Genomic DNA, 21,638 nt, shown 5'->3' with positions numbered 1-21,638 from the left:
CCAGGTGATTGCGCTGCAGTGTGTTCACTATGGTTAGCAGTGAGCTAAACTTGTGCTAACGTTAGCATCAGGGGCGCGTTAGGCGACGGTGTGCGGTTTTCATAGTAAATAAAATGGCCTGTATATTACCGACAGGGCTCCAGGTCAGGTGAGATGTGCTGGGCAACGATCCTGCGGTCGGTACTCCATTCATTCTGCACAAAAATGCAGTCCTCTGCTCCGCCTCTGGAATTATTTTCTTATCCTGCCGGTAGCTAGCTCAGCGTGCTAGCGCCGACAACAACCTGAGAGGCCGGTCTGGCTATGTCCTCCGGGATGTTATGAGCCACCTGGAAGGCTCTCGTAACGGCTCTAGCATTTTCTATGTCTTTACACACCAGAAAGATGTCTGACGCGGCGCTGCTGCTGCTGCTAGCCTTGTCTGGACACATGGATGTTTCCCATAAACATATACTGATCTGATTACAGCAAAGACAACGTTGGCAGTATTGATTTGCAATATTTGAAAATCGATAATTATTATTATTTTTTTTTTTAATTACATTTAGATCTGCATTTATGTCAAAACCTAGAGACTTTCAAACATCAAAATGTCATTTATTAATATGTATTCATGTCAAAATGACATATAAACATATTTTTGTATTCTATTTTGCCTGGAAACTCTTCCAACACACTTGTGCGTCGCATGAAAAATAGGCGTCGGTCCTATTTCTAGCATGAACGCGTTTTCGAGCTGCGCCTGAGATGTGTGTGTCAAGCAGGCAGTGTGCAGCCAGCCCTTAGTGTATCCCTCCACATTTGGTGAAATCTACTAAGTCATCATAAATGAAAGCCAGCGATATGTCAAGGGATGGCTTCCATGGAATAAACAGCGTGGCAACAGGTCTCATATTGCCCAACAGCTCAGAATAACAAGCTTTACCGAAAGTGCTCCGGACCGAGAAGAGAAAAACAGCGGTGGATGAGCATCTGTGCAAACTTCACGCTGTTGTGCTCGGCTCTCCGAGGTTGTGTAACCGCGTTGTGCGAGATGTTAACAGTCTCCATAACAAACAAAATGTGATCAGGTGCCCCTGTGAGCATCAGAATAGCTGCCAAAGACAATGCTGTCTGTGTACTCACTCACTGCGACAGGATTAATAACACCAAACATGCGAGACAGTCTGGGTTTTAGAATTCCTTGCTTCGCAGGTGTGTGCCGCACGTAGCTTACGTAAATCCTCTCACATCAGGAACTTGAAAGCAGAGGAAAAGAACACAATAAAAGCAAGTTGAGGAAAAACATGTGGAAAGTAGCACTGCTGCAACAAATTGCATGCACTTGCAGGGGGAGAAGTGAGCATTGCTGTTTGGAAGACCTTCAGAAGCTCTGCCAACAAACCGACTGCAGGAAAAAAACATCACACATCCTTTTGGAAACAAAGAAAGATTTATATTGCATTGTTTTATCCTGAGAAAGCAAACTCATAGACTTCAAAAATCATACTCAGATCACATAAAGGACACCACCAATAAACCAGCTGGGCCTATACAGTATATTGACCAATATTAGATGATTGCGGATATATTGTTATCGGGGTTCCCGTTGGCTGATAAGTCAAATGCTGATTAAGAATTCAAAGGTCGTCAGCGTTATGACTGAAGCTTTGGAAATATTCTGTACATAGCATCCTCCACATTTGATGCGGACTGATCTCATGAAGTGGCGTATGTATGACACGCCAATTCGTATGCCATTATTGGCGTGTTATCAAGACGCATAATCGCTTTTTAGTGTGTTTATCAACGCCGTTTGGCCTCCATTGACTTACATTACCTTGCGATTGTGTGTCAATTTACGCTGTAGCGAGTAGTATGAAATGCGTGGCGCGTATGTTTACGCAAAGTCATGATAGTCACGATGTCACGTTGTTTGATGTGATCCTTCTCGACACCAATTCAAACATTCACAACAAGTACGACAAGTGTGCTACAGCTCTATTGGAGAAGTTGGGACTTTTTGGGCCTTGCTTAACACATACAGTGAGATTACTCAGGGAGATTGGCGTTGGTCAAGCACTTCCCTTTACTGGGCTGCAAATCAGCAGTTCTCCTGTCATGAGTTTATTTCAACAGCATCAGTCTATGCGTCTATGTGTGTGTGTGTGTGTGTGTGTGTGCAAAAGAGCTTTGCGTTAGTGTGACAGTCCTGTTTTATCTGAAGAAGGCGCTTCCTCTTGCATTTCCTATCTTTAAACTTTTGATAAGTCACTGCCTGTGGGCAAAAAAAACCTACCTTTAAATCTTTTACAGATAATTGTGACTTGACAGTGACTTCTAAAATAGTATGTGACAAGTCCTATGTGTGAGGCATAAGAACTGTTGATGTTCATCACTGACAGTTGATAATTACGCACCTGTATTGCTAACAATCAAATACTGTAAAAATTCAGCCTCAAAACCTTGGCTGTGTAATGACTGAACTAACCAAATACTGTATGACCACAATGACCATTCACAGTAGAACCTCACTACGCTCGCTACGCTCGCTACGCTGGTCGCCGTAATGACGGCGCCGCTGATTACGAGAAGGTGTTTACGTAGGTGGAGCGTTCAATTCAGTAGGCTGTGAGAAAGTGGACATGGAACTGGTGAGCAGAATAAGTGTTGTTTGGCAGTACTTTCAGTCAAAAGAAGGCCATTCAAGTCCAGCTACATGTTCAATTAGCAATGCTGATTGGTCTTGTGTTGGCGAGGACCCTAAACTATACACAACATGGCCGCTGTTACAACATTTGGTATGAAACATCCGAAAGAATACGAGTTGTGCATGAAGGAATATACAGACAGCAGCCAAAATGCAGCAACTTCAGGTACGGCAAAGGGAGGACAGTCACTGCTAAAAACTGGTGTTAACCAGACGACCATTAGTAGCCTACTTTATGGGATTATAAATCTAAAAGGCTAATATTTTGGATATTGATTGGATCTTGAGATAGGGTAAACATAGGCCTATGGTAATTGTCAAAATAGTTTGTCCCACTTGTCTTCCTGGCATAATGTTGCCTATTCTTTTTTTTCTTTTTTACAGTACATAAATAAAATAAAATGAAAAATACACTGCTGTGGACTTGTTAATGGACTGAGGATGGGAGTAGGACTCGGTAATCGGTTTCGGATTCGGCAGAATCTTAACCAGTGGATTTGGTATTCAGCCGAACCCCAAAAATCTGGATTCGGTGCATCCCTAGAAAGAACCAAGCAGGCCTGACTTCTTGCACATTCCAGAATTTTCGCCCAAATTTGCCATTTTCAGCGTGTAGCCTGGTAGCTTCAAGGTTGTTGTTGTTTCCCGTAGCGAACGGGATTTTTAGAACAGCAACACACATCCGGTGCAATGCGATGTCAGGCTTTATCCTGGCAATGTACATCCGTGAACACCTTAGCTAAACCCGGCCAAATCCCATTTCTGATTGGATAAGAGTGTGTGTCCTCCCTTTCATTCGGGTATTAAACCTCTGTTTATCCAGGGAAGGTACATTGGACACCAAACACCCAGCTACAGCCAGTGACACTGTCCAATATGAGCAGTCTTTAACCTCAGTCAGTACTGGATGTGTGGGTGTAATGTACACAAAGGGTTTGGCTCCACATGCACTATTTGAAATAGAGCTGGTGATATGGAGGAAATCAAATATCACAATATTTTTGACCAAATACATTGGTATCGAGGCGATATTGTAGTGTTGCTTTCACAATATTTACACAATGAGATTTTAGATAAATAATCGTCAATAAAGTGGATATAATGACTAAATGGGTAAAGGCAAGTAATAGAACAGTTACCACAGTCTGGTAAGTTCAGAAAATGACATCACTTTACTGTAATGCAGCCTTTAAAACCAGGAAAAGACAACACTTTACAACATATTACGATGTTACGATATCCAAAATTTAAGACGACATATAGCGTCATATATTAATATTGATATATTGCCCAGCCCTAAGTTAATGGACCTAGCGTGTACCTCTCGACATTTTAAACATTGCAATCTGCGGCTGCGACGACTAGGGCTGACCCTTTACTCGTTTTAAAGTCAAAATTGCGATTTGATAGAATGCGATTAGCCAATCGCAAAGACGGCGATTAATCGAATGTGCAACGTTTAGTTGAAGGTTTGGTGTAACATTTGGTTTAACATTATTTATTCCTCTTTTTATTAGAGATGCACCGATTCCAATTTTCTAGGCCGATTCCAATTTCCGATTTTCTTTGAGTTAGGCCAGCCGATACCGATTTTAGCCAAAGACGATTTCATTTTTTCTAACCACTTTACAGCACAAACAAATATTTATTTTCTATCTTTTCTTTAATAGAACATTTTGCACATTGTACATGTGTTGAACAGATAATGGATCACTATAAAATATAACTATATAAATTACTCCCGGTGTGGGAGTCTAAAAATGCAATGTTATGGAAGAACCATTTCCTTCTTTTCACATCCAACATCCCACTAAAAAAATGTGATTTGGGTTTTTGGTGTCGTTCCTCCACGCCCTACTTTCTCCTTGCAGGTGTTGCATATTGCAAACTTGTTATCTTCTGCACACACTCTGAAGAATTCCCAAACAGCTGACATGTTGCAGGTTAATTCAGGTTCTCTACATGTGTGAGAATAGCGCCGACACACGCTTCACACCGCGAGCGGGTACGAGCCACACACGGCGGAGAAGTTGAGAGAAAGGAAAAAGAGAGCGTGCTGTGGCGTCCGTGTGCATGCATCCTTTAGAAATGTAACTCGTATAACTTCTGTAGTCAGTTAATTGTAGCGTTGAACGGCATGAAATCGGCATATGTCAGACTGACCTGCTGCTCGCCGGTCTTGGCCGAGCACGTGAAAACCGGCCAATTCCGGTCATCGGCGCATCTCTACTTTTTATTATTACATTTTCTGTTTTTTTCATAAGATAAATGCTGAAATAAGGTTACATATCACTTATTGCTATAAATTAGGGCTGTCAGCATTAACGCGTTAATCGCAATGCAATTAAGGGCTGAGCATAACGCGCTAATTTTTTTTAAATTACATTAATTGCTTGCTGCCATTTATTAATTTATTTTCACTTCACTCGTCGTACCTAACAGGCGACTATTTTGACCCTTTGCCGCACTTTGCCATACTTCCTCGTAACACATCCTGCTGCTGCAGGAATAGCAACGCGGATTTCGGTGCCTCAATCCGGTGCCACTGATATGCCTGCGCTGCTCTCTGATGCTCTGAAACAGACGTTACATCGCTGCACGTCACACTAATTAATACTACACTCGACAGCAGCTAACGTTAGCCTACCGCTAGCTAGTAGCTGGACTAAACACAGTTACAATGCTGACAGCTAAAGCTAAACAGTGTAAAGTTTGTCTCTATTTCACTGTAGAGGATTTAACACCGGGATGTAACAATCTGCAGCTGCCGTTGTCGGAAAAACACAGACAATGAAACTGGTAACCTACAGCCTCGTGGTGCATTCAAAGTTATTGTTAAATGCCCTTTTCCCATCTGGTGGTTGTTTTTGTCATTCAACAGCTATTTACTAGTGAAATAAGTTATTCTTATAGTTATTACATTATTATTAAATCATTTAATTTTGACCATATGGCCTTAGCAATAAACAAGCCGTTCTTTAATGTCGCCAACTGCTGTTTAGTATCCTCTTTTTTTTTTACTTTCTTAAAAAGTATCAGTTCAGGCACCGTTAAGGCACTGGTACCGTTTTAAAAGTACCGCTTTAGCACCGGTATCCAAACCAAACAATACCCAACCCCAAATATTGATTCTAGATTCAAATGTGTGACTAGATTCACACAGTTTTCTTTTGTTTACAGTAAATAAATACATAATAAACAAATACAAATCTTAAAATCAAGTTCATAAAGTCACTTTCTTTGTATTCATTTGATTCCCAATCGAGATAGACTGGTATGAATTGCTTTCCATTGTTAATATGTACTTAAAAACTGTTCTGAAATGCAAAATAGAATTTTAATCATGTGATAAAACATGCGATTAATCGCGATTAACTATAGAAATTCAGCGATTAAAAAAAATGTATCGTTTGACAGCCCTACTATAAATGTTATGCTATGTTAAGCTATAGAACAGTTTGGATGGTGTCTCATGTTATAATGTTTTATCGGTTACACGGACGATATAGATAGATAGATACTAGGGATGGGCGATATGGCCTAAAATCCATATTGCGATATACATTGCAGCCTCTTGCGATAATGATATATATTGCGATATATAAATTATAATAGAACCATTTCAGACCAGGTTACATAAACCCTAAGGAAAACCAAACTGCTAAATGTATTTATTTTTTTTTAAAGATAAATAAACATAGTATGTAGTTTTGAGAACATTTATTGTTCAAAACTGTTATTATACAACATAATGTTGCAGATGAATAAAATTCAAGTACACTAATTGCAGAGACTTTGACAAAGAAAAAGCTTAAAGTATTGGGTGTCTTCTCTTTAGTGCAAACCATTCTAAAAGGCACTACACTTAGTAAGTTTAAGTACTTGGTTCTTAAATGCCACCCAAGATGCAGAGAACAGGAAAAACTGGTGTCTTTTTAGTTAAGGAACAGACACTGTACTGGAAATACTTTCAGTATTAGGCAAATATGCTTTAAATAAAAACATATATTTTTATATATATATATATATATATATATATATATATATATATATATACATACATATTTTAGATTCCTCAAAGTAGCCACCCTTTGCTTTTTTGATAGCGCTGTAAACCCTTGGTGTTCTCTCAATGAGCTTCATGAGGTAGTCACCTGAAATGGTTTTACCTTCACAGGTGTGCTTTGTCAGGGTTAATTAGTGGAATTGTTTTCCTTATTAATAAAAAAAGCAAAGGATGGCTACTTTGAAGAATCTAAAATATAAGACATGTTTTCAGTTATTTCACACTTTTTTGTTAAGTACATAATTCCATATGTGTTCATTCATAGTTTTGATGCCTTCAGTGAGAATCTACAATGTAAATAGTCATGAAAATAAAAAGGAAACACATTGAATGAGAAGGTGTGTCCAAACTTTTGGCCTGTACTGTATGTCACATCACTAAATAACAGGTAAATGCATAGATTTCTGTCAAATAAGATAACACGGACTCATTGCCTTTACTGTTCGTGGACTGGTCATGCTCACCGCCGTGAGTAAAAAAAAGAAATTATTTGAAAATCAAATATCTGTACCCATTGGACGAATTTTGGAATATTCGGACCCAGTCCTGGCAGGCTGAAATTCAATGGGGTGTTTTGCAGGGATTAAGCTGCTAGCTAAATGTCCGGTAGTCGCTGGCTAATTTGCGCGGCGCTACGTCGTCCATCTCAGCAAAGAACGGGAAAAACGTCGCGGGCGAGCAGTCTGATGTGTGTAGAGACGTCTGTATGGTTACACTGTAGCAGCCTGGTATCTTTTCAGGCTATTTGATAAAGCTTAAGCTAGTACGGCCGCGCACGATGCCAATACAGTGAGGCACCGGCTGCCTGAGCGTTCGTTCACAAACGCTGCATTTGTCCTCGCTCGTCAGACAGTCCGGTTTAAAACAAAAGATCTTCTTCGTTTGTTTTTGAATAAGTTAACTTAATGACTTAACTTTGCAAAAAGTTAAGTCCGAATCAACTTTTGGAGGAAATCAACCCACCGTCAACCTGCTGTGGTCAATCACTGTAACGTTAACCTGTTATCAGACTCGCCTGTCGAGGCGTGCGTGCGAAATAATCACCAATAGTGTGCATACAATGACTAAGTGGATAAAGGCAAATAATAGAACAGCTAGAACAGCCTGCTAAGTTGAGAAAATGACATCACTTTAGTGTAACGCAGCCTGTAAAACCAGGACACTGTCATATCGCGATGTTACGATATCCAAAATTGAAGACGAAATCTAGTCTCATATCACGATGTCGATATAATATCGTTATATTGCCCAGCCCTATCTAAAAGCCTTTTAAATGGAAGAAGATTGAGGTTTAATTTGCTATGTTGCATACTATCATCAAGGAGACGTTAACAGTCGGGGCATCAAGTTTTCACTGGAGGTTAAACACTCCCATCATCCTCAGCTCCTCTCTCACGGCTCACATATATTCACCTCCAGTGGTCTTCTGGGAATTCCACCATAACGCCTGTCTGCTGCTATCAATGAGGCTCTCATAACGCAGTAAAAAATGATCAGACAATACCAGACCAAATCATTCGTCTCTAATGGTAACACTTATGAGCCTTAAAGAGCTGGGAAAGAGACAGAACCAATGGAACTCTTCCAATCAATAACATTGCTAAATATATACCAAAACATTTCTCGAGTTGTACTGCTCCTGAGTTTCTCCTTAACAATCCAATATTTTCTGACATTTCATAGACAGAACGATTAATTCAATTAAATTTTATTTATAGTATCAAATCATAACAAGAGTTATCTCGAGACACTTTACAGATAGAGTAGGTCTAGACCACACTCTATAATTTACAAAGCCCCAACAATTCCAGCAATTACAGTAATTCCCTCAAGAGCAAGCAGTGTGACAGTGGCGAGGAAAAACTCCCTCTTGGGAAGAAACCTCGGAAAGACCCAGGCTCTTGGTAGGCGGTGTCTGACGGGCCGGTTGTGGATGTGATGAACAGTGGCGATAATAGTCAAATTAATAGTGGAACTGGATTAATCGAGAAAATAATCCTAAAATCATTCGATAATGAAAACAATGGTTAGTTGAAGCGCTATTATAATAGTAAAACTAGAGGGGCATTCGGATAGGCATGCCCTGTCTCACAATGTCAACGCAGTGGGATTTTTTTTCCCAGTCGAGAACACATTTTTCAGGTTATTCCGACACCACGTCGATGTGAACACAGATGTTCTATCTTGTGATTTTGACGGAAGTGAAAACTAGTTTGTATATCCGGCCTGTGAATTGGATCCACCCCCAAATGTAATGGGTTCTTACTTGGCTATATTTTTGGAAAAAGCAACATTTGTATTGCCTACATTGCTTACAATATCATCTCTCAAAAAACTAAACATATTAAGTGCATTTAAGTGCCATATTACATGTTACATATTACATTACATTTTTTTTTCAAATGATATCAACCTCAAACTAAGGCATACATTAAAATACACAAACATTACATTAAGTTGTGCAACTTAACTTTCAGAACTACAAGTTTCAACCTGAGACTGATATACAGTAGGCCTATATGTAAATATTAGTTATACTCAACCTATTTTCATTTATATATTTGATTATAATGTCACACAGCTCTGTTACATTTATGCTATTAGATCGTTGATCAGCTGTTTCTCCAGAGAGAGCGAGAGAGAGAGAGAGACACAGAGAGATGCGCAACAATCAGCTGTTTTTCCGAAGGGATAGTCAACGCGTCGGCTCATCAGATCGTGGTCACCACTACGTATTTTATTGTCTTTGTTTTTGGTAGTTGTTGTGTTTGGTGTAGTTCCACCGTCCATACGACTCTGTGATTTACTTTGGTCGGTCCTCTTCGTGGAATGGATGATTAAGTTAGACGTCGTGCTATTATCGTGGTAAGCTAGTTTGATTTTGCAGTAGGGCTGGGCGATATGGTTTAAAGCATTAAGGCGCAAAATTAAAGAATAAGTAAGAAATGCTTAATAAAGTGTCATAAAATAGTGCAAAGTGTTAGCTAAATATAAGAAACCTGAGAAGGAACTATTTTCTGCAGATTTAGTGCTAGGTTGGTAACCTGGCTTCTGGACAGTGCTCAGCACGTCTGCCTCCGTTATTTCTTTGTAGCGTTTAGTAAGGCGCTGATGCAGAGTACCTCTCCATGGCGGTCTGCTGCTTGTGCCGTGTTGCAGCTGCAGATGTTGTTCGACGTTGATGGCGAATACGGCCGTGCTCCAAAGTGTTAGCGCGGCTAAAGTGGTAAAACAAGTTTATGGTATTACCAGTGTTGGTGGGGACGACGGTCTGACGACATTGGTCTGACTACGTTCAGACTTATAAAATCCCCAAAACTGCCATACTGACTTTTCCTGTTTTATCAACGATTTCCTCGCTCGCTGCGGCACTCACTTTCCACTTATCACTCCACGCCGGTTCTGTTATTGAAGAACACGAGACAGCAATGTGGCGCAACCAAACATGATACTGTTACATGATTGGCTGTTAGAGTGTCACTCCCTACGTTGCTAGGTTGCCAAAGAGCCTTTGTTCATGCAACCAAACTTGATTCACAACCTCTGGTTTCTTCTGATGAAGAAAAACAAGTTATCGAATGTTTTATCGACCGCATTTTCTATTGATATTGATTACGTGTCTATCGCGATACATATCGTTATCGTTTTATCGCCCAGCCCTATTTTGCAGTAGACATACTGTACAGAGTTTTAATTACGTTTGAACTGATTCCAAACTTTGGACCTTTTCTGTCGTTTTCTCCAGCCTGTCTCTTCTCTTAGCCCCTCGCTATTTACGCTCTAGCATGTGTCGCCTGCAGCAGACTGAGCCGCGTCTGTGCGACAGTAATAACGCTCCGCGCGGAAACACCGTCCGTCAGCGATACAACGTTGGTAACACTGATTTAACAAAGCTTCGAGGCAAGTCATTTTGATTTTTTGTAATCGAATTATTCGAGTTATTCAAGGAATCGTTTCAGCCCTAATATATATATCTCAATGTTCCATGATTGTTAGAGCGTGCGGTTCATTCATTTAGATCAGCGCGCGCGCACACACACACACACACACACACACACACACACACACACACACACACACACACACACACACACACACACACACACACACACACACACACACACACACACACACACACACACACACACACACACAAAGAAATGGCCTCATTCCAAACATCCAAATCACCGCCCACTTCAGCTGGGAACATAACTGAGGCAATCAGAGCTCTGTGCGAGATACATTAATGTAGTACAGTAGTGACGGAAAAATTGTCAAAAAAAAAATAAAATAGGCTGTGAGGTTAAACCAGTTGTACACGCTATCATATGTCAGATTACATACATACTTCAATAGTCATGAAAAGCATTCAATGCTGGCAACCTGTACCACAACTTCTGAGTTTCCGGAATAGGTCACTGCCGAGACGGAGAGGTGACTTGGGCATCTCCCCGCTTTTCCAAGAGAACCGTGTTGTGGTTTGTTTAAAGTGAAAACATCCCACAGGGAACACATGCTTTGTATAATAATAATAATAATAATAATAATAATGCACTGATTTGTCCCTGAAGATTTTAAGCCACCCAAAACATATGCACAAGTACTTGAAGTACTTAAAAGTAGCAACTGCATGTGAGCGAGCAAAACTTCAAGTTACCTTTGACTTTGTATTTTAGGAGAATATCGATAGCCAGCACTTGGATAAGCTGAGCATAACAAAATAAAAATGGAGGGGCCAACAGTCCTAGGATACCTTTATACAACACACACACACAAATTCATTAGCTAGTGTCCAATCAGCTGTCTCCCTGTCAGTATTTGTCTGGGAGCTTTATTCAATGGACACACACACACACACACACACACACACACACACACACACACACACACACACACACACACACACACACACACACACACACACACACACACACACACACACACACACACACACACACACACAAACATTACAGTAATGAAGGTACTCAGGTATACTGGGAAAATGGTGTGCACATACTGTACTGTATAGCCTATTACAAGAGTCACCAGTCACTGTGACTGTATTCATTTTAGAATTCATTTTGTAAAGTTGTAATGTGTAAATGTATAAAAGGTATCCGAGGACTGTTGGCCCTCAGATTTATTTTGTTATGCTGCTGGCTATCATTATTCTCCTGAAATACATCATATGAGCACTTTAAAAAACCAGCAACTATAATAATAAAAAGAGGAATACAAAATGTTACACCAAACATTCAACTACATATTGCACATTCGATGAATCGAGGTCTATCTGATCTAATCTGGATGTCGATTTTGAAAAGGATTCACCGTTCAGCCCTAGTTCAGTGTGAGAAAGAGAAAGAGACAGAAAAGTGTGAAGGGCAGCAGAAGGGAAAGTGAAGGTGAATATCTGACCGGCTCACATGACCGCTGCACGCGCTCACGACAAGTCTCCTGACCTGACTCATCAGCAGCCATAGAGGAGATCTGGGGCTTCTCTGATAAGGAGGGAGATGTACTGTACACCTGCCGTGTTTGCCCTGGCTTTGTGGAAGACTTAGGTGCACGTATTTGGCTGGGGGGGCTTAGGCGTCCTCGCTCAAGAAAATGTTGAGTGAGGAAGCATTTGCCCCAGACATTTTGTGGGATCCTGCACACTGGCTGCGGGGCGTGTCCGTTTTTATTTGGGCTCCCGTGTTAACAGGTTAGAGCGTGCACACTGCCTGTGTAGCACACGCACGTCTCAGGAAACGCGTGCGTGCTAGAAATAAGACCAACGCCTATTTTTCACACGACACGCAAGCGTGTTGGAAGAGTTTCCAGGCAACATAGAATAGGAAAAGATGTTTATATGTCATTTTGACACAAATACATATGACGTGTTGATGTTTGAAAGTCTCGAGGTTTTGACATAAATGCAGATATATAAATAGAAAATCTTTGTTTAGTACAGATCCTCACTCACGCAAACACAATATCAGTCAAAATAATCGCAATGAGATATTTTCCTCATATCAGCCCTAGGCTACTTCTGGTCACACCTCAAGACAATAAGTGATGCCAAAGCAGGCACTGTGCATTTGGACAGCATCAAATGCAGCTTAAAAAAACCACAAGAACTGAAAATAAACAGCAAAGGAGTGTTCGTTAATCACTGTATGATAACAATATACACTGCGCTGGTCTCTCCCTAATTAATTGGTTTTCGAAAATGACAATCAATCAATTAGGAATCAAGTGGTTGTGTAAAGCCCAGTTCCTGCAGTGGTCCATCAATGTCAGGGACTGAAGAGTAACCCTGTCAGCCTCATACAGTATGTGGGGATACAAATATCAATACCAAATACCAGTGAGCCAAAGAGGATTCCCAGCTGGGGGATCATTTTAGGTTGTCAAGGGTCACAGGAGAGACACTCTGACAGGAAACTGTCCCGGTCCGCCACTCTACGTTACCCAAGTTTAGAATAGGCACAATCGGTTAGGTAAATGGTGGAGGCCAGGGGTGTCAAACTCAACTTCACACTGGAAAAATGTTCATAGACGTGCTTTTATTTAAGAGAAAAGTCAAATATCTTTGACCGTATGCCTTATAAAGTCTTCTCACTTACAGTCTGGTCGACATAAAGTCCTAAAAGAAGTCAGAAAAAAGTTCCTTATTGATCATAGAAAAACTAAACAGAAAAAGGTAGCAAAAGCAATAAAAACATAGGGGAAAAAACGTCAGAAAAAGCCCCCCCCCCAAAAGTCGGAAAAGCACCAAAAACCCCTCTGAAAAAGTGTCAAAAACGTAGAAATAAGCAACAAAAACTTTGTGGGCCAAAATTTATCGTGGACCTAAATTGATGTGCGGGCCATATCAAAATATGCAAGGGGCCGGGATTTGGCCCTCGGGCCTTGAGTTGGACACGTGTGGTGTAGGCCGACTTATAATAAAAGTAAAACATCCTAATAAAACAGAAACAAGTTTGCTGCTGCTTTTTCTCTGTTTAAAATCATTGCAAATTAAATATTGCACAAAAACAAGACAAACAAGTGTGCAAATGTCCCCATGGGCTCTGAGAAAGTGTGATGACATGTTTCACTAGGTCATTTGATAGACTTCTTCAGGTTTTTTCCTGCATAGGAGGATTTTTGGGGTTTTAGCCAGCCCCATAAGGAAAATCACCATCACCAAAATGATAAGAATTGAGAATCAAAATAGCAATTCAATTCCTCTCTAAATGTGTTTAAGAGCAATTTACCTAACAAATGTTGCCTTTACTGTAAGCAGCCCAATCAACTTCAAACTGTAGCAGCCCCCCCTCCCCCGCAAAGGCCCATTCTGAGCCAGCAGAAACCCTGCTAATTGACCTATTAATTGAAAATAAAGACAGCAGATGAATTGATCACACTAGTAACTGTTAGTTTAGGCAGCCCTATTTGTTATAATACATCAGCAGTAAACTGAAGCACATTTAGTTCCCAGCAGTGTAGCTGCAGGGTGGCAGCAGCGATAATCCCCCCCCTCTCTGACCTACTACTGCTCTTTATCTAGGTGTAACCTGATTTGATGTAACTGGCTTTTTCTATGAGTCACCGATGACCAATTGTAGCAGACCTCATTCTGATGACATCATCCGCCATCATGCGTTCTCCTCAACCCTTACACACACCAGCTGACTCAGAAAAATTCATACAATTTGGTCAAATGTTTCCTGGACAATGACTGGAAAATAAAACTGACTCAGATTTGAAATGCCGGAAAGGGCCACTCATTGAAGTTGATGCAATGGATGCATCATTTAAGCACTTAATGAATGAAACCATGTGTTTACACACCCATGCTAAAGTTGACTAAAAAGAGGAATAAAAAATTCCTCTTCTGGAAATTGATCTTAATGCCTTAATACAAAAAATGAGGAAAAAATCCAGCCTTTAAGGACACCAATTTTCTTTGTTCTTTGTTCTTAAAATACAGGGTGCATAAGTCAGTCCACCCCTATGTTAAATTCCCAAAGAGGTAGGCAGATGTTTATTTGTAAAGGCCAGTTATTTCATGGATCCAGGATACTATGCATCCTGATAAAGTTCCCTTGGTCTTTGGAATTAAAATAGCCCCCCTACTCATCACATACCCTTCACCATACCTACTGATTGGCATGGGGTACTTTCCATAAGATCATCTCTCAATGCAAATCAAACCAGCTATTAGGCTAACTGAAATAAAACCATGTCTCTTTGTAGTCGTGTCTCTTTTTGGTCATTTTTGTTTCATTTGGGTTTGCTCATTGTGAGATTGTGAACTCTGCCATTTGAGTGAAAGTGCACCAAAATATACATACTTTTGTCCCCAGTACTTTGAGATAGTCTTAATCCAAATACAAGGACAACCAGGTTGGTTTTCCAGTCACCATTTCTCCAGGACAACCCCAAGTAGCAATACTTGTAGCTGATGCTACATACTGATCAGAGCATATATTTAGTTAGTAATATGTTATTTTCAGGAGTAGAGACTGTTTCACAAATATGTGCAAATAATCTGTGTGAGACTACAGAGATGCACCCAAGAAATTCATCTTCTTCACGAACTATGAAAATACAATTTTCTTCACATAAGATTTGTTTAACTGAAATCTTAATTAGAGTGCTGGCCATCTAGTATCTGAAAATAGACTAATTGCTTTTTGGTTGCAAAACGACTGTGCCGTGTCAGCTCTTATGCTGATATGGACTCCATGCTAATATGGACAGTTTTGACAGTTATACTAAGTGACACGCTCCCTGAAGAAATTGTCACAAAAAAAAGACAAATCCACAACATACTGCTTTTCATAACAGATTTTCAGACAAAAACATGACTGCACAGATACAGTACATGTATAGCCACTTCACTACAATGGATTGGTCCACAAAAAAAATAGTGTAGGGCTGGGCAATATATCGATATTATATCGACATTGATATATTAAGCTAGATATCGTCTTCAATTTTGGATATCGTAATATTGTGTCTTTTAGGCTGCGTTACACTAAAGTGATGTCATTTTCTTAACTTTTCCAGACTGTTCTAGCTGTTCTATTATTTGCCTTTACTCACATAGTCATTATATCCACTTTACTGATGATTATTTATCAAAACTCTCATTGTGGTAATATTTTGTGAAAGCACCAACGGTCAACCCTATAATCGACGCAATATCGCCATCGATGTATTTGGTCCAAAAGATCGTGATATTAGATTTTTTTTTTCCCCCATATCGCCCAGCTCTACACAAAGCAAGTTAAAATTCCGAAGGGATATTTTAATCATTTCTGACAAAAACATAAATAGATAAGGCTGGGGCTTTTATGTCTGTCTGTGCTCACAATCACTATTAGGCTAGAAAATCTACAATAACACATGACCATGACTGTATATATAATACTGCTGCCTGCAATCTGATCAAAAAGATTACAACTGTAGTTAATGATAGAGCCAAAGTGGCTGACCCGAGCCAAAACGGGCGACTGTATAATAACGCTTTCATTATGAAATGTTTATAACATATTCTGCCATAAACATGCGTGCACAGTGACGCCCACGCAGTCAGCCACCTGCCACTCCACGTACACATCGCAAGAGGACAGGAGAAGACAGTAGCAGCTCTCCTCCTATTGATAGGACCTGCCCCGTTAAGAACAATACAGTGGGAATCGTTTGGACCACTTAGCTATATTATATTTCGTTGACATGCTATTAAATCAACTTGCAAGGGGAAGTTGCACCTGTGTCTGTACCGTTCCCACGGAAAGGCGAGAGATCAAAAACACACTGGCCCCTCACTTTGGCTGCAGACTACAAATCCGGATTTATCCTGTGACTGTGATGTCTTTCTCACTGTTTTTACACAAGACGTTAGAACCAACAGTATATATATATATATGACGCATTTTGGATCGGAACCTGACGTCACATATATTAAACGTGCGTGACTGGCAACCGAACTAGAAAATACCGGCCGGGTCGTCAGGGGGAATCAAACCCGTGGTTAAAGCCGCGGATAATCTCTCCAGGAAAGCACACAGCAGGCAGCATCCATGTTGGTTAGCGATATGCCAGGTTTGAATATAAGACAGCTAGCAGTTAGCTCGCTAACTAATCCAAGGGCAGCAGAGCTGACTAGCTTACCTCCCCCCGGCTAACCGTGCATATCTTACCTTGGTTCGGTGTGGCTTCTGTTTCTTTTTTGACGTGAACAGTAACTCGGTTCCTTTTATAGTACTCGCATCACAGTCCTGCTTTGCCTGTCGCCGCTAAACCATTCAAAGAGCAAGTAGTGCACCGACCGAGCTAACGGCTACGCCGGGGAGGGAGCATAGACAGTATATAAGGGAGGGAGGGAGCCGGGGAGCGAGCTGCCTGTCAGTCCTGCTGGCGGTCGCGCGGAAACGCTCCCACTCAGGCACCCGCCCCCTTCTCCAATACGCGCTCACGGTGACATCAGGCGCGCACACGACATTACAAGGAAACCTACAAATGAATTGAGTCATTGGTGGGAATCACACGGCATTCTACATGTAGACTATTTCATTATTTCAATGATCGATCTATTTGATAGTGGTATACCAATAGATATAATATTTGTATAGATATTTTGCACTTTACATCCCACTCCATGTGTACTTGTCTTGATAGTATGTCTTATTTGTATATTTGTGTTTTTGTATATTATGTTGCTATGTACCTATATGTATATTGGTGTCTCTATTGTACAGTATGTGTCCATATTACTATTTGTCTACTGAATGCCCACTACTACATGTCTGTTTGTTGAATGTATAGATATACCCTCGGAGGAGCTGAGATTACCAAGAATAAAAAAAGGCTTTGCTTTATGGAGAAATAAATTGGCAAGGAAATTTGCCTAGTTGGAGACAACGTCTGTATTAGGAGCTTTGCTTTAAAAGTCTTGCATAACATATATCCAGCAAATAGGGACTTGGTATCGAATATTCTTGCACTTTTCTGTGAACCAGAAGAAAGAATCCGACAAGAAAAAAAAACAACGTAAAATTGTAACGTCACTGCACATCGTATGAGGTAAAGACAGGTGTTTCTGCTATAAGAATCACCAGGAAGGCACTAATTACATTTTTAAAAGACTATAGTAGAATTTGAGATAATCGTAAAATGACATATGCTGTAACACACTGCTGTGCAGTAGGTGGCGGTATGCACCTAGAAGTTGTTTGCAATATGCCATTAATCAAGAGAAGAAGAAGAACAGGAAGTCAGCTACTAGCAAGCAAGCGACGCAAAGAAGAAAAAGTTGTTGATAAACTCTGCTCTACCCAACTTCAGGTATTTGAACACGATTCATGTGTAAACTTGAGTTTTACATAAAGCTGCTCATTCACAAATGTGGCTGTTATTTCTAAATGTTGAATGAATTCTGCCAGATAGGTATATTTAAAGTACAAATTAGTTTGGGCGTCGCAGCTCGTCGGTTTAGCAAAGTCACGGGCTAACGTTAGCATCGACAACCAGTATGACACAGCTAACGATAGCTGGCTAGATTGTTAGCTTCGCTTTGACACTTTTGTGACACAAACGAAGTGCTCCTTTTGGATCAGACAGCTACAGTATTGTTACGGTCAGATTAAAGTGTTGCACTAGCTACTATACGAAATAGTTGCAAGAATTATAGCTAGCTAAGTAACGTTTACTAACGTTAGATTAACTTAACGCTACAGCCTCACGGTTGTATCCCTCCGCCTACCAGTCAAGGTAACGTTGTTGTATCCCTCCGCCAACCAGTCAAGTTAACGATCAATGTCTGGACTCCAGACTCATAATCTAAGTAGTAAAGACTTTGAGGCAATACAATGTATTTAGTGTATTTTTTTTGGCGAAACGTGGATGCCACACACACACACACACACACACACACACACACACACACACACACACACACACACACACAACACACACAGATCTAAACAATAACCTCCGTTTCAAGACGATCGTTAGTGTCCCTTATTCAGCAACATTACCCGACTAAACCTTTCCCTGTCTGTTCCTGAGTTATGACATTGAGTAATGGCCAGAAAGGTGGTTTTGCAGAACGTTATAATGTCACAATGAAGTTGACCTTTTGGGTATAAAATGTAATAACTTCGTGATTTGATCACATTAGGCATTTGGAAGTTTGTCATAATAAGCGTAGGAATTATTGAGTTAGGGCCGTTACATAGTCAACGCGAGCGACGCGCTCCCTTTCATAGTCTAAACAGCGGACGCAAGTAGACCCAAGCGTCACGGGCGATGCGTGAAATGCAATACACCGCCCACGCAACAGAGGGTAGCAGAGTGCTCCACGGTGTTCGGTCGGCAGAGCCAGACCCTCCCGGAGAGTGGCTCTCGTCAGGGAGCATAGATATACCTATGGTCAGGGAGCAGCTGGCTGGCTGATTTCTTTTTATCAGATGCTGGTGTGTTTCCCCACCAGTACAGTATGCTACGATTGGGTAGCACTGACCAATACATTGATAAAAGGTCGCTTAAACATGGTTTAGCAGGTTTTAAAAATATATAGATACATTTGGGTCTCTCATAATGGCGGCCGAAGCGTAGCGATGCGTAGCCTTGCGGACGCGTAGCCTTGCGGACGCGTATGCGTACCGATGCGTTGACTCTGTCACACCCTTAAGGCCATTTTACAGTTGTGCGTCAAATCGACGGTTGGCGGACTGGCGTAGTCTATGTAACTACGTCATCGGCGGCGCCATTAGCTTCGGCCGTGGCTTGGTAGCGTTGCATTTCTCCGACTCATTTCCTGGTTCTTATTCTCCATAAACAACATGAAATCAAGGAGAGGGTTAACTTCTCCTGCTACATATTTCCCACTGTAGTCAGAAAGCACAGAGGAGACACTGTTGTTTCTCTCACTATGACTCAAGTCGCTACTGCTCCGGCTCCGAAGGGTGTCGCCGGCACTCTCTCACTTCTCTCTACCACAAACTCCCCACACACACACACACACACCGCAGCTTCGACGCTTTACACCAGCGCACAAGTATAAACATCAGACCACTTTTTAGGCTACGGCGGGAAGCTCTGCGTGGAGCCCGACCCCAACTATAAAAAGGCCTTTAGGGCCGTTACAGAGTCAACGCGTAGATTACGGTTGTCACAGCGTCCATAAGGCTACGCATCGACGCATAATGGCGGCCGAAGCGTAGCGATCGCGGTATGCTGACGGGCAGCGTAATAAATGTCGTCCCAGTTTTTGATACCGCGGCCGGTCGCGCGCAATACTATGCGTTGTCGGTGAGGGCGACACTGCACGTATTGTACATAAAAATATTGAATCAACATATCTGTGCAATTTACGTCAAACATAGGACTACTGAGTCACATTTTTCGGTATGTATTAATTTGTGTGTAGTCTATGCTGTGTGCCCTCCTCAAGAGGCGAGAGAGACCAAATGTATTTTATATATTTTTAAAACCTGCTAAACCATTTATAAAGCGACCTTTTATCAATGTATTGGTCAGTGCTACCTAATCGTAGCATACTGTACTGGTGGGAAACAAGCATCTGATAAAACAATCAGCCAGCCAGCTCCCTGACCATAGGTATATATCTATGCTCCTGACAAGAGCCACTCTCCGGGGGGGTCGTCTGCCGACTCGATACAGTTGAGCCTTGCCTATTGCGTTGGCGGGTGATATTGCATTTCACGCGACGCCCGTGGCCGCTTGGTCCGTATTCATTCTCGACAGGGAAGCAGCGTCGCTCGCGTTGCTTGTTCGCGTTGCTTGTTCGCGTCACTCGCGTTGACTCTGTAATGGCCCTTATGGCGGGCAACGCGTTTGGTGAGATCACAGGGACCTTGACTTTGACATCCAAAATCTAATCCGTTCATCATTGAGCCCGGGGTTGCATCTCATAAGCTGCATCCCATGGCCCTTGTCTGATAGCTTCTCGATTCGTCTCTACAGTCAGTGGTGGAAGAAGTAAAAGCTGTAATAGAGCCGAGTAAAAAGTACAAGTAAAAGCCTTGCATTCAAAATCTTACTTAAGTAAAAGTACGAAAGTATCAGCCCTAAAATATAATTAAAGTACCAAAAGTAAAGTATTCATTATGCAGAATGACCCATTTCAGAATGATATAACATATGTCGTATTATTGTAGTATAATTATTTGTGCGCTCATGTGTTCGTCACTTTAATGTTGAAATTGGTAAAGGTGGTGCTAGTTTTAATTAACTATTTACTGCTAGCTCATGACTTTCTCTTCAGGGATCAAATGCCTCATCATATATATATATATATATAATACTATATAATACATAGTCATTTGTTTGATTCCATTTATTATTAGCCTCTGAATCCACACTAGGGCTGCACGATATGAGGTAAATATGCTATAACGTTGTTGAATATCGCTATAACGATATTACTTGCGATGTAGCAGAAAATGGAAATGCTCAAGTAAAGTACATGTACCTCAAAATTGAAAAACTTAAGTACAGTACTTGAGTTTTTTTAAACGTGTATGTCTTGAAAGCTAACCCCTTTTTATTCTTTTGCTGCAGCGTTCAGGCCTGTTTACGGAGAGCTCTAAAGATGTCGTCAGGTGCTCTTTTTCCGAGCTTGGTGAGCGGCTCGAGGGGAAGCTCCAGCAAGTACCTGGTGGAGTTCCGAGCCGGGAAGATGACCTTGAAGGGCAACGTAGTGACGCCGGACAAACGCAAGGGCACGGTGTACGTCCAGCAGTCCGACGACTCCCTGATCCACTTCTGCTGGAAGGACAGGACGTCTGGGAATGTTGATGATGTGAGTAACTTTAAACTGTGTGTGTGTGTGTGTTCCAGCAAAGTAACATTTGTGGGGTTTGAAGAGCTGACCATGGGCCT

At 41.2% G+C, this 21,638-nt stretch overlaps 2 protein-coding genes across 4 annotated transcripts in view; one reads left to right on the top strand and one right to left on the bottom strand.

Moving 5' to 3' along the window:
* LOC120558777 (dnaJ homolog subfamily C member 5-like) overlaps positions 1–17,182 on the bottom strand; it is a 47,296-nt gene extending 30,114 nt beyond the window's left edge. For 2 of the 3 annotated variants that reach the window (XM_039800007.1, XM_039800006.1), the window contains exon 1: positions 16,934–17,182. The gene's annotated coding sequence lies outside the window, so the exon portion shown is untranslated. Of the gene's footprint in view, positions 1–1,125; positions 1,240–16,933 lie in introns of those variants that run through there. The other variant, XM_039800008.1, reaches the window with a different exon arrangement.
* A 773-nt stretch (positions 17,183–17,955) lies between these two features.
* LOC120558775 (proteasomal ubiquitin receptor ADRM1-B-like) overlaps positions 17,956–21,638 on the top strand; it is a 5,171-nt gene continuing 1,488 nt past the window's right edge. Inside the window, exons 1-2 of the mRNA XM_039800003.1 lie at positions 17,956–18,077; positions 21,318–21,558. Coding sequence (XP_039655937.1) covers positions 21,349–21,558 — 210 coding nt within the window. The 5' untranslated portion in view covers positions 17,956–18,077; positions 21,318–21,348. The remainder of the gene's footprint in view (positions 18,078–21,317; positions 21,559–21,638) is intronic.

This window comes from Perca fluviatilis, chromosome 5, assembly GCF_010015445.1.
Source record: "Perca fluviatilis chromosome 5, GENO_Pfluv_1.0, whole genome shotgun sequence".
Lineage (NCBI taxonomy): Eukaryota > Metazoa > Chordata > Actinopteri > Perciformes > Percidae > Perca > Perca fluviatilis.
Note: the sequence above shows the minus strand (reverse complement) of the source record. Positions and strands in the feature narration are given on the sequence as shown.